This window comes from Podarcis pityusensis, assembly GCF_964106645.2.
Source record: "Podarcis pityusensis genome assembly, chromosome: 2".
NCBI classification, from domain to species: domain Eukaryota; kingdom Metazoa; phylum Chordata; class Lepidosauria; order Squamata; family Lacertidae; genus Podarcis; species Podarcis pityusensis.
Window position 1 is genome coordinate 117098740 of NC_138029.1, and position 14373 is coordinate 117113112.

At 46.8% G+C, this 14373-nt stretch overlaps 1 protein-coding gene across 1 annotated transcript; it reads left to right on the forward strand.

Annotated features, from left to right (window-relative positions):
* The first annotated feature begins 1901 nt into the window (after positions 1-1901).
* On the forward strand, positions 1902-11092 carry LOC308470106 (uncharacterized protein). Its single transcript, XM_080993387.1, has 3 exons — positions 1902-2033; positions 4898-5084; positions 6355-11092. Exons 2-3 carry the CDS (start codon positions 4985-4987, stop codon positions 6798-6800), a joined length of 546 nt encoding a protein of 181 aa, XP_080849513.1. The 5' UTR covers positions 1902-2033; positions 4898-4984; the 3' UTR covers positions 6801-11092.
* The last annotated feature ends 3281 nt before the right edge of the window (positions 11093-14373 follow it).

A 14373-nucleotide genomic window follows, 5' to 3' on the forward strand; every position in this document is an offset into this window, starting at 1 on the left:
ATGGCGACGGCATTTTTAACTGCATCATTCCAAAGCTCTTATACATTCCACGCTCTTCTTAAAACATGCTTTGGTTCGAAAGTTTATCTCCACACAGCCTTAAATCCACAGCTTAAGTCCTTAAAACGACATTTCTGACTCGTGAGGGGAGGGGATTCTTGTTTAATCACATAAGGAAAGAAAGGAAAGTTTTCCCCTCCTCCCCCATCAGTCATTTGCCATACTGAGTCTTGGCATATCTTCTCATGATTTCTCTTTTTCCTCCGACTCGTCTTATTTTATCAGAGATCTCTTCTGTTAGCAGTCTTTACTCCCCCTTCTTCCTTGAGATATGTGCATTCCTTCATCCAAATTGTTTCTTTTGAAGTTCTTGCAGCTAGTGGCACGGATCATGGACGGCGTCCAGGAGCACCGGAATCCCACAGGAGGGCTTTGTGCCTAGTGCCCCCATCCCCACAAATTCGGGGGTGGTATAGGGCACAGCAGGCAAGGCAGTCCCCCCTACCATCCTGGGGGTGGGGTAGGGAGGCTAATTACTCCCATCATAGCCTCCAAATTACCTCGTGTGGGTCGGAGAGATGTTATTGTCAGCCATCTTCTGATGCGCCCCCTAGTGGCCCCCCTGTTCAATGTTCCTGTGTCTCTGTGTCTGTGAGGAGAATAAAGGACACTGCAAAAGACACTGTGTGTAATGAATGTGCAATAAGCCAGAGAGAGTGTGTTCCCTCCCTATAATGTAAACAGGGAGACTTCTGTCCAGGAGATGGGGGGGGGTTGCCCCTTCAGCAGACATCATAAACACACACACTGATTACCAAAATCAACACAATCACTTCTGCAAATGTCCCCACAAAACACATCATTAGTTTTTCCTACCTATTCAAAGGGCCTCTACTGCACATAACAATTCACTGATAAATGTATCTATTTACTGGCTCACTGGGAAATCTTCAGAAATTCATATAGAATCACTCGAGTGTTGGATTTACACCATTCCAACGTTGTTCTGTTCAGGAAGGAAATGGCTGCCAAGGGAGGAGCTTGGGACATGAGTGAGGGCAGCCATAATCCCTAAAGTGTGAGGCCATGTACTCAGCAGCTCCTTTGCCTGAGTAATAATCTCTGGCATCCTAATACCTGAGTGTGCGACAGGTAGCCATTCCAGAAACGATAGCAAACCCAGATCAAGACAAAAGGGTGTGATTAACTTGACTGGGAAACAGGGACATGTAAATATCTCTTTTGCATCACTTGATGAGTGTATGGTGGAGGTCAGTCGAAGGGTGGGGGAAGCCCTAATGCTCAGGTTTCTGTCGCCAGACCCTCCCAATTTGTGATGTAATTTGTAATGTATCCATGATGTAATTTTAGGGGTGTTGTAGGTATCTCTGTAAAACTGATCAAAGTGGGAGTCATCCTTTGTTCTGGGCTTCCTTCCTGGTGGTAGGTGGAAGTCCTGTTGCAATAGTTTTTTAAAAATAAAGATCAGGCCTCCTGGCTGCTGTTTTGCTCCTATATTCCTGGCTGGCGTCTTTGTTTGGTAATCCAGGTGAGCCCAAGGATTTTCCTATAACAAGACCCTTGAACTTGCTCCTTATAATGCAATCTGAACAAAACTGGTGAAGCAGTGACGACAATATATTCTTGCAAGAGCTGAGAGCCAAAGCAGGCACAGTCCAGCTGGGGCAAAGAATGAGCTTATATTCCCTATGCACACGTTCCCTCCCTCGTCTCCCTATTGCTTGGGTGCTACAAGGTTTTCCTTCCCCCAATTATAAAATAACAGACAAGAGGCTGAGCGTGGAAACAAACTTCTCCTTCCTCCTCAGAGTTGCCTCCACTTCCGGCTTCACCAGCAGAGAAAATTGGGGCTTGCAAAGGAAGAAGGGAGGGAAGGAGGCGGGAAGCGGGGCTGCGTCATATGGAGGCGGAGGAGGGGGCTTCTTCCTAATCAAGCCTCCTAATTAAGCGCCCTCACTCCCTGCCGCCCACGCGGGGGCTCCCATTCCCGCCCCCGCTGCCCGGGATTTCGGGTGAGTGCAAAGCCAATGGCGGGGAAGGAGGGAAGGGGCTTTGCGAGGGGGTCCAGGATAAGTAGCCGCTGGATGGGGAGGAGAGAAGGGAGGAAAGAGAGCTGTTTTCTTAAAGGGAGCCTGGGGGAGGAGAAGCTTCCTCCTGCAGGGATTTGTTGGAAAGGGAGTTGCAGGGAAGGAGGCGGGAAAGGGGAGAGGGGTGGGCATTGCTGGCCAGGATCGCCTTAATAATAGTATTAATTTTAATTTCAATATTTATACCCCAGCCTCAGTGTCCGGTGTGGGAGCATATGCCCCCTTTTGCCCGTCGTTCAGGCTTAATGCTTCATGGTGTGCCTGTTAATGGATCTTTTCAATTTACAAATGTTATATCCCCTAACCAAACTTTTTGGCCTCCACTACAATTGACCCTCCATGAGCCTGCCCCCATTTGTTTTCAAATTGATGAGGGAGAAGAATCATGGGGCATATATCCAAACTGTCAATATACATTGAATTTCACTTTTAATAGCTCTTGTTCTCTTACAGGAACATACAGTGACCAATCGCAGTGCTATAGGAGTGACACCAGTGCATGGCTAAAAACTAGAAAGGAAGCCTACCATGCGGCTTGGAGTCTGAATTCTTCTATCCCTGGCTTAGCAAATGCCACTGATGAGCAATTTCATATCAGTTCTTTATTTACTGCAGCCTTTAATTGGTCCCAACAGAGTAGTAATATCAGCTATTTACTCCAAAGAGAGTTATGGTTGCTTTGTGGCGAAAAAGCATACAAAGCCATTCCTCAAAACCTCACAGGCACATGTACATTGGGTATCGTGGTCCCGTTGTTGTATAAGGTTGATAAGTTACCATCTTCTCTTAGACTACAAAATCGCCGGGAGGTTAATTCACCCATAAATCAATATACCGGTACCCAGATTTCTCGAGCCTTGCTGCCCCCAGTGGGTGCAGCAATGAACTATAGGGACCTCCATCGGCTAGCAAATTGGACTGAAGGATTATTCAATGATACCATAAAAGCATTGATGAATCTCAACCAGGAGGTGTCTGAAATGAGAGAGGTGGTATTACAAAATCGTTATGTGTTGGATGTCATTTTGGCCTCAAAAGGAAGGGTATGTGCACTTGTTCATTCTCATTGTTGTATGTTTATTCCTGATAATAATGTCAGCATATCTGCGACGATTGATCATATGGAAACCATGGTAGCTCACAATCCGCTTGCCCCCCTCCTTCCGTTGATCCATGGGCATTGTTATATTCTTGGCTTCCGGATGGGAGTTGGCTTTGACATTTATTGTTTTCAGTGATCCTTATAGTAGTTATTTGCATTATTTTGTGTTGCTGTATACAATGTATTCCTTCTTTAATCTCTGTATGTACTGCATGGTTCTCCCATCAACGGCCTGCTTCAGGCCTTACAAGGGTTGCCTATCGTGCTCGATATAAACGTATTGGTAATGAAATATATGACTCTGATTAATAAAATAAAGAAAGAGGGCATGTGGGAGCCATGAAGCCATGGCAGAGGCTTGTAGTGCCGCTGGTGCCTCACTGACCTCGGTGACGCGGCATGTCCGTGCTTTGCAGTGTATTGAGTGTATTGACCTTATATGGAGTTGTGTTCCCGCTGGGCAGTAATACCATATATGGTAATGAGTGTTGTATAGCCATGATCGGGCGATTTGACGTGGGACATTGGCAGATGGCCACGTAGGCTGTTAGAGAAAGGAGAGGAAAATAAAAATACCGGAGAGGAGGAACGTTCAAGTGAGCTGCCCTCCACCCTGAAGATACTCGCTGTCTCTGTGTTTTTTCTATGCTGCGCACCACTGTTGACGGCTGGTTTCCGTCAGTCCGGCTTCCTTCCTTCCTTAGGCACCAAGTGAAAGCATTGCTCTTCTCCCAGGGGTTTGGCTCAATAAACAATCTATGGACTTCACAACTGGATTGGGGGGGGAGGGTTGTTGTTTTTATTTCTTACTCTGCTATGCATCTCTGTGTTTTTCTATTGTAAGCTGCCCTGTGATCTTTGGAGGAAGGGCAGTATAGAATTGAAAAGAATAGCAGTAAAAATAGGTTTTAAAGAAGTGCCCTCTTTAAGAAATCACGTGGTGTAAACGTGTATGTTGTCCTCTAGGTCCAAACACACACAGAACACTCACAGTATGAGCAAGCAGTGCTACAAAGTGCTTATCTTGTGAACTTGCCATATAAGTTGTGTACTCCTGGTCAAAGTTCCTGTTTCCAAAAAGGACTGGAGGGGGGGTCACCTCACCACTTTTTACCCACCCCACTCATGGAAGGCACAGGACGTGTTCATTCACAATCCCAGTAAACCATGTGTGTATCTGAAGTAAACCAGGCGCTTCAGCTCCTTCCCCTCTCACTGGGCTGCAGAGGAGGAAAGGGATGGGTTTGAAGGCTCTTTCTGCCTCTCTCCCCTGAGGAACAAGAGCAAAGGGTGTTTGCAGGACAGGAGGACAGAGGAGGAGGCAGCGAGGGCAGAGGGAGCAGTGGGTGGATCCACCGCCTCTCCAAGGGGGTCCTGATGCAAGCAAGGGGCTTCCTTCTTCTCCATGCAAGGGCCACCCATGTGTTCAGAGCAGTCATTTGCAGATTAACTCTTAAGTTCCAAGGGATCTACTCTCAGGCCACTAATGTGCATACCATGCCAGCCTTAGGAAGGGAGGTGGGACAGGCAGGTGAAAGGAATTGCCAAAGGTGTTTGAAAATGGGTGGAGGGTTTTGGGAAGGGGGTGCCCAATTGGGGCTTCTTCAGCGGCAGCAGAATGTCTTGGGCAGGAGAATCCCTGCAGGGGCTCTCAGACTCCCTTGGCTTCTTCTTCCCTCCCTCCCAGGAAGCTGCAACTTGCTCTGGATTCTACGCTCCTCAGGAAGTTGAACCTGCAAACCTAGCTGAGACTGAACCTGCAACCCTGGCCAAGATGGAAGGAGGAAGATGGATGGTTGACCTGGTCAGGCTGTCTCCCGCATCCCTCCCCACAACCTCTGAGCATTCCCTCCCAGGACCCTTGGAGAAATCTGGTGAGTTCCAGGGGAGAGGAGACGCGAGACAACTCCAGTAGTAATTATCTCAGGTTTATTGCTCAAACTCTTAAATCACTGTGGAGCTCAGTCTTCAGCCTGTTCATCTCAGCTTGCAGTTGCCAAGTCCTCCAGCAAAGAAGCCCCCACTTTCCCCTCTTCTCGCAGATTCTCTCGAGCCTACAATTTTTTGGACAGGCTATTTCCGGGGTCTCTGTGTCAGAGCTCAAACTGGAGCTAACGGTCTGTGCCCCCCCCGGACACCCCCTCTTCCTGCTCTTTGTTCTTTGCTTCTGGTGCAGCTTGGCTGCTCCTCCCCTGCTTCACATTCCAACCGAATCACATCTCTTGCGTTCTCAGGCTCTGTCAGCGGAGGCACGAGAGGCTTGAGATTCACGGAATAACACCCTGTAATTTTATCCGTCCCTAAGCTTCCATGGAGATACTGTGGTACAACCTTGGTGCAAATTTCAAAATAAGTACACAAAGCCAACAAAGAGACTCAGATGTTTATACAGGCACCAGCTTTCCTAGTCAAGAGTTCACTTTGTCAGACTGCACCCCACAAAAGCTTAAGCCATAATACATTTATCAGCTTTTAAGGGCTGCAAAAGATGAATAAACAGAAGCATAGTTCATCTATGGAATCCATCCTACAGAGACAGTGACAACCAGCAATATGGAAAGCTTGAAAAGAAGGATAAGACTGATGTCTCTGCTCTGCCCTCGCGGTCCTAGGCAATAATGCTTCTTGATACTAGTTTCTGGAAAGCACAGGAAGGCAGAGAAGACTCTTGTGCTCCAATCCTGCTTGCCGGTTTCCCACAGGCATCTGGTTGGCCTCTGTGAGAAGAGGATGCTGGACTAGGTGGGCCTTTGCATGATCCAGCAGGCTCTTCTTAGGTTCCAATATATTTCAATATTTTTACAGTTACATGTAGCACTTAAGTTTTATTTATTTCACAAGGGAAATACTGTTACTTGAGCCTGAGATCATTTCTTCACTTCAGAAAGAAAAAATAGATGTGTCTAATAAGCCAGTTCCACCATAGATCTGTATTATAAAACGATGGTGCTTTATTAAGTTTGAATGAAGTGATCATGTGTTGCTCTTGCCACTATCTCATCAGCTTTCATAAAATTTGGAACCTAGAGAGGATAGTGGAGAATGAAGGTGTTACAACGAGAGAAGGTGCAGATTGGGATTGACAGGTGTTCAGTTCCCTTTTTGTCTTTCTTGAAAGTCTACCAGGATTCTCTTTCCTCCCAGGCTCCCAAACACGTGAGGAAGATGAAAGTCAGAATTCTATGGAGCCACATGTGAATTTATGCGAAAGAACAAAGAAATTGAGGATACAACAACAAACTCAAAAAGGAGAGAAACTATTTGAATTTACGGAATGTGGAAAGAGCTTCAGTGAAAGTGGAAAACCTAGACTACATCAACGAACTCATACGGGGGAGAAACGATTTGAATGTATTGAATGTGGAAAGAGCTTCAGTGATAGTGGAGCACTTAGAATACATCAACGAACTCATACGGGGGAGAAACCATTTAAATGTATTGAATGTGGAAAGAGCTACAGTGAAAGTGGAGCACTTAGAATACATCAACGAACTCATACGGGGGGAAAAATATTTGAATTTTTTGAATGTGGAAAGAGCTTCAATGAAAGTCGAACACTTAGAAGACACCAACAAACTCACACGGGGTAGAAACCATTTAAATGTACTGTATGTGAAAAGAGCTTCAGTCGTAGTGGAACACTTAGAAGACATCAACGAACTCACACAGGTGAGAAACCATTTGAATGAATGGAGTGCGGTAGGAGCTTCAGTCAAAGTGGTGCACTTAGAATACATCAACGAACTCACACGGGAGAGAAACCATTTGAATGTTTTGAGTGTGGAAAGAGTTTCAGCAAAAGTGGAACTCTTAGAATACACCAACGAACTCACACGGGGGAGAAACCATTTAAATGTATTGAATGTGGAAAGAGCTTCAGTACAGGTGGGAAACTTAGAAGACACCAACAATCTCACACAGGGGAAAATCCACAGATACTTTAATAAACTTTAATAAACCGCTTAGGTGTTTTTTACCTTTCCTTCTATGCTTCCTTGCAATACTGACAAAATCAAACCACGCCAATGCTTTCAGCCCCAGAAGAGGAGCTCCCCTTGGTGTCAAGGGAGGTGTCCAAGGGAGCATCTGGAGCCCTGCCATCCCTTCTGTCGCTTCCCCTTCCCCTGGGCCCTTCCCCTCCTGTCTCTGCCATCCCTGGGCCACTCCTTAATCCACAGCAGGAGACTGTATCTGTCTGTGATGGTGAGATGTCGTGGCCGGTTGAAGGACCACTTCCTGTTTCCTGCAGCTCCATCCTGTCTTTTCATGCAAGGTGGAGTCATGAAGCAGGCGAAGGCTGAGCTCACCTAAGGGTGTCGCAGCGGGTGGGTGGGATTCTGCTTAACCTTTCCCTGTCTGCTCCTTTTCTGGATCCAAATCCCCACACCAAAAGGGGTAGTGTGAGGACGCAATCAATGTTATGGAGCTGCACTGAAAATCATTGCTTTGTGACCGTAAGAGGCCCTTCTCAAAAAAACAACCATCAAGAGAATTTAAGCTATAGAATTTAAAACAAACAGATAATTACAAAAAAAGAAAGCAGTCTGGTGCCACATTGCGTAGGAGTTAGTTTAACAGACTCTACCTGGGGCTGCCTTTGAGAAGAGCTCAGAAACTTCAATGGCTCAAAGAGCTGCAGACACATTACTGACCAGGGCTGGCTATAGGCAGCATAGGACTCCCATATTAGAACAGCTCCATCTGCCTAATTGTCTGTTTCTGGACACAATCAATGTTTCCACAAGAAGAGGAAGATAGATTTGGAGTGCCGCATTTTCAAAAAAGATGGACACACAACTATTTCTTTGTGGAGCTGAAAGGCATGCCTGTGTGCCTCATTTGTGGTGAGGCCCTCTCTGTCCTGAAGAAGGCCAACCTGCAGAGGCACCACAGGACGAAGCACATTCAGTACGAGGAGTTCCAAGGGCAGCTGCGCCAGGAGAAGGTCAAGGCGCTGAAAACAGACCTGTTGGGTAACCTGTGGCCCATCCAGATGATGTGAAATTGCAACTCACGTCTTCTTTAGCCATTGGCCACGCTGGTTGGGGCTCATGGGAGCTGAAGTCCTAGGATCGAGGTCACAAATGCCGGGGACAATTCAAATCCCTCCTCAGTCATGAAGCTGATTGGGTGACTTAAAGCTGGTCACCATCTTTATGCGAAACCTCCCTCGCAGGGTTGCTGTGTGCGTGAAAGCAATATATCTTGTGGTGGGCTTGATGAGGGGAGTGTGGAACAGAAATGTAATTCATAGGTAAAAAGACAGGAAATAGTTCTGAATCTGACTGAAAATAAAAGATTCTTTGTCTCCAAATTGCATATAGCAAGCACCTGTGTTGTTGAACTCTAGCTGAAGTCTCAGCATCTGGTTCCTCAGCACTCTGCACTCTCTCTCTGGAAACCTCCGGCAGTCAGGTGACAGGAACCAGCCAATGCCTCCCAGTTCAGAAACAGTCTGCCAAGAGCTTATGAATGTTGATTTGAATCAATTTGTCAGATGTCTTCAAAATAGTAGGGAAAATTTATGGTTGACACCACCTTGGGACAGTTTTGACAGGAATTCGGGGAACTAGGAATATTTTTAGCTCCATCAGGGTTGATGGATCAACAAATAGCTAGAGAGGATTAAGGGGCGGGGGCGGGAATCAGGCCTTGTTTCTCATGTGACAGATAACAGACTCCACAGTTCTTAAAGCTCACCGTTTGCTGCCTCCCAAAATGATGCTTAAGCCTCCCTCCCAAAAAAAACAACAACTCAAGCATGGCAGCTGGTCTTGTCAAACAGGCCAATATAAGGTTCATTTGGCAAGTTTGTTGTTGTTTAGTCGTTTATTTGTGTCCGACTCTTCATGACCCCATGGACCAGAGCACGCCAGGCACGCCTGTCTTCTACTGCCTCCCGCAGCTTGGTCAAACTCATGTTCGTAGCTTTGAGGACACTGTCCAATCATCTCGTCCTCTGTCATCCCCTTCTCCTTGTGCCCTCCATCTTTCCCAACATCAGGGGGGTCTTTTCCAGGGAGTCTTCTCTTCTCATGAGGTGGCCAAAGTATTGGAGGCTCAGCTGCACGATCTGTCCTTCCACTGAGCACCCAGGCCTGATTTCCTTCAGAATGGAGAGGTTTGATCTTCTTGAAGTCCATGGGACTTTCAAGAGTCTCCTCCAGCACCATAATTCAAAAGCATCAATTCTTCGGCGATCAGCCTTCTTTATGGTCCAGCTCTCACTTCCATACATCACTACTGGGAAAACCATAGCTTTTACTATACGGACCTTTGTTGGCAAGGTGATGTCTCTGCTTTTTAAGATGCTGTCTAGGTTTGTCATTGCTTTTCTCCCAAGAAGCAGGCACTTTTTAATTTTGTGGCTGCTGTCACCATCTGCAGTGATTATGGAGCCCAAGAAAGTAAAATCTCTCACTGCCTCCATTTCTTCCCCTTCTATTTGCCAGGAGGTGATGGGACCAATGGCCATGATCTTCGTTTTTATGATGACGAGCTTCAGACCAAATTTTGCGCTCTCCTTTTTCACTCTCATTAAGAGGTTCTTTAATTCCTCCTCACTTTCTGCCATCAAGGTTGTGGCATCTGCATAACTGAGGTTGTTGATATTTCTTCCAGCAATCTTAATTCTGGCTTGGGATTCACCCACTCCAGCCTTTCGCATGTTGAATTCCGCATATAAATTAAATAAGCGGGGAGACAATATACAGCCTTGTCATACTCTTTCCCAATTTTGAACCAATCAGTTGTTCCATATCCAGTTCTAACTGTAGCTTCTTGTCCCACATAGAGATTTCTCATGTTATGGAAATTTGGGGGGGGGGAGCGAGCACATCTTTAAAGTTGTTAAATGTTACAAATATTATGCCTGAATGTATCCTTTCAACTTGACAGCTCAGGGAATTTACCTAGCTTTAAAAATAACTTATTTCCCCCCTTGAAAAAGGACTCCAGGAAGTGTCCAGGGGTGAGAATTGCTGAGCTGGGCCAAGGAAAGCGTAATCCCATCACCAAACTTGCCAAGGGGCCAGACATGCAAAGGAAGTTCTATTGTACTTTGGGTGATGGGACTTCAGAGGTGTTGGCCTATGCTAATCTTATACCCGAGTCTTGCCCTGACATGTCTGCTTATGCTAATCTTGTACCAAGGACTTCTCTGGACATGTTTGCCAAGGTTAAACTAGTGCAGGGGTCTGCAACCCGCGGCTCCGGAGCCGCATGTGGCTCTTTTACACCTTTGTCGCGGCTCCGGGGCGGATACTAGCGAGGGGAGGAGGCGCATTGTGCGCCCTGACACTCCCCACTGTGGCGGGCGCTGTACTGGCTGTGACGTCGCATGGGGGCGGTGTGTGCGTTAGTCACGCACCGTCCCGACGTCACCTTCCCGCCCGCCCGCTACATTGTAAGGGGCATGTATGCTGGTCACTGCATTGAAAGGGGGCATATACGCTGGTCACTGTTTTGAAGGGGAGTGAAGAACACACACACACAAAAAGGTAACTTGTTAATTTAATGTTTATTTCTATGAGGAGGAGTAATTCTGAGGGGTCAAACAAAGAAATAATAAAAAAGTGACAAAAAAGTTATTTTTATAATGACGAGTTTTGCGGCTCCCAGGTTTTTTTTCTTCGGAAACGGGTCCAAGCGGCTCTTTTTGTCTTAAAGGTTGCAGACCCCTGAACTAGTGTAACCCCTGTCTACCCCTCCCCTTTTGTGACATGTCAGTGTTGTAACAATGATACAGCAGTGATGCTCTAGAAACAGTATTCTGGGATATCGTGGGGAAGTTGTAAAAGTCTTTGTCACCCCATGCTCGGGGTTCAAAATTCCTCTTTGAACCTGTTGCGCAATAAACTTTGGTCTATAGCTATTTGCTCCAGTTGGTGGCTGGATTCCTTCCTTTATTCCGCAAGGGACCTGCGGGCTCTTTCCAACGAGCTGGTTTGACTGAACAGCCTCACACCTAGATTTTTCCATAACACTCAGGAGACAGATGAGGTGATCAGGCACTCCCATTTCTTTAAGAACTTGCCATAGTTTGCTGTGGTTGACACAGTCAAATGCTTTTGCGTAGTCAATGAAGCAGAAGTAGATGTTTTTCATGAACTCTCTTTCTCCATAATCCAGCATGTTTGCAATTTGGTTTCTGGTTCCTCTGCCCCTTCGAAATCCAGCTTGCACTCCTGGGAGTTCTCAGTCCACATACTGCTTAAGCCTGCCTTGTAGAATTTTAAGCATAACCTTGCTAGCGTGTGAAATGAGTGCAATTGTGCGGAAGTTGGAACATTCTTTGGCACTGCCCTTCTTTGGGATTGGGATGCAGACTGACTTTCTCCAATCCTCTGGCCACTGCTGAGTTTTACAAAGTTGCTGGCATATTGAGTGTAGCACCTTAACAGCATCATCTTTTAAAATTTTGGTTTTCAAGGAAGAAGCTGCCCTGGAAAATAAGGCAGGAATTCACCTTGAATCTTGCTAACAAAATCCTTTCATAGCTTTTTGTGAGGGTGTGACTGCTAATCTTAAAGCCAGGTTGAGCACTAAGAATTGGGCATCATTTCCTCTGTTATAAAAAATAAAATAAAATACTTGTTCCGCTTCTAAAGAAACCCTTTAGAATGCATTCTTATTCTTTTTTCATTAAAAAAAATCAAACAGCTGTGCAAAGGTGCTCCTGTGCAATGCAATGTCAGAATAACAAAATAATGAAATATCTCACAAGAGCCTTGTTTTTTAAATATACAACTAAAAAACCTTAAAACTCCTACAACACTTACCAAATAGAAATCTAATAGTTGGCCCCCCAGGCACTAGGAGGCAACCTGATGTTCAAGGCTTCACCCCACCCCCAAACTCTGAGCTTTTGGTTTCTCTTTAGACACTCATCTGTGGTCGCCTGGAGCATTTGAGGGGAAAGAGAGAGAACATTGGGGCATACGAAGCAAACATAGAAAAAGAAAGTGACAACCTGCTTGTAAGTGTCATTGTTACTTGGAAGGGAACAAGTGCTATAAGTTTAATGTACATATAATGCTGCGCTTGAATGCATTGTAATAAAAATACTATAAAGGGAAGTTTCTCTTAGACTTAGGCAAGAGTTTCTACTCTGACAGAAGCATCAGAGGAGGCTGGATCTTTCCTCATAACTCATCGCTGGAGGCATAAGCTGCAGAGCTCTCACGGAAGGAAGCTTAAACTTGAGAAGCCAGTGTGTTCTTGCTGGAGATGGCTAGGAGAAGCAGCAGCAGCAGTTGCAAATAAGTCATGCAATGTTGAAGAAGCTTAGGATCTCCCTCTGGGACCAGAGAGAGGAAAGCTGACTGAATTACATAAAGGACTGAACATTGTTTGCAACGTGCTACTTTATCATGCTTATCTTATTGTTAGACTGTTTAAGACTGTTCTGCAGTAAGGCTTCAAAACTTATTTTTGTGATGGAGAGAATTCATTTCCACACAAGGTCCAGATCAGGAATTCCATGGAACAACTTTAACAACAAGTACTTGAAGGGTACTTCAACAAGTACTTCAACAAGTACTTGAAGGGACACGGGTTGCGCTGTGTGTTAAACCACAGAGCCTAGGGCTTGCCGATCAGAAGGTCGGTGGTCTGAATCCCCGTGACGGGGTGAGCTCCCGTTGCTCGGTCCCTGCTCCTGCCAACCTAGCAGTTCGAAAGAACATCAAAGTGCAAGTAGATAAATAGGTACTGCTCTGGGGGGAAGGTAAACGGCTCCCTCGGCGAGTAAAGCGAGATGAGTGCCACAACCCCAGAGTTGTCCGCAACTGGATCTAATGGTCAGGGATCCCTTTACCTTTACTTGAAGGACCAAACCACGATGTAGCTGTGCTCTTTTCCATCCCTTTCCAAGAATTACAACAATCTGTTCCTTAAAATGGTTCAGCCTCCACCACCTTTACTGCAGTCAACTGAAGGCTACCAACTGTGCCCTGGGCCCCTCGATCTTTCTCACTGCCAATGAAAACTAATAAATGAATAGGAAGAGAAGCTACCCATGTCACACTGACACAAACACCTTGCGTATGAACTTCGTAAAATAATGAAAGTGTACTACCCCTCCCCCCCGCTTGCTCTCCCCACCTCTCAATTCCCCAGCCTTACACTGTATACAACATTAAAGTCTGTCTGTCTGTGAATTTTTATGATATCCAAAGTAACAGAGTAGCTTATAGCTAGGAAGCCAAATAGCTATTTTAGGTGATAGTTCCTTTTTACAGACTATACAGTGGCCAGACTCTTGCTATTCAAAAGAGCTTTACTTTCATAATCATATAACTGAGGAGAATAGAAGAGGAGTCTGCAACCTGAAGCATATGTAACACGAGGTACCACTGTACAATCTTCTGCTTATTCAAACATGGGCACGTTCTCCCTTGAATTCTCTTATACAGTGGTACCCCGCAAGACGAACGCCTCGCGAGACGAAAAACTCGCAAAACGAAAGGATTTTTCGTTTTCGAGTTGCCTCGCAAGACGAATTTCCCTATGGGCTTGCTTCGCAAAACGAAGCTTGCCCCGGGGACAGCGGGTCTTCTCTTTTGAAGCAAGGGGCGGCGGGGAGAAGCGATCTTCTCCCCGCAGCCCCAGGTCCGGGGACAGCGGGAAGCGCTTCCCGCTGCCCCCGGACCTCTTTTGAAGCAAGGGGCTGCGGGGAGATCGCTTCTCCCCACCGCCCCTTGCTTCAAAAGAGGTCCGGGGATAGCGATCTCCCCGCAGCCCCTTGCTTCAAAAGAGGTCCGGGGGCAGCGGGAAGCGCTTCGCGCTGCCCCCGGACCTCTTTTGAAGCAAGGGTTTGCGGGGAGAAGCGATCTCCCCGCAGCCCCTTGCTTCAAAAGAGGTCCGGGGGCAGCGGGAAGCGCAGCGCTTCTTCCCCGCTGCCCCTGGACCTCTTTTGAAGCAAGGGGCTGCGGGGAGATCGCTTCTCCCGGTGCTCCGAAGCGGGGCGGGGGGGCGGGAACACCTGCCCCAGCCGCCCCGCTTCGGAACGCTGCTCCGAAGCGGGGCGGGGGGCGGGAACACCTGCCCCAGCCGCCCCGCTTCGGAACGCTGCTCCGAAGCGGGGCGGGGGGCGGGAACACCTGCCCCAGCCGCCCCGCTTCGGAACGCTGCTCCGAAGCGGGGCGGGGGGCGGGAACACCT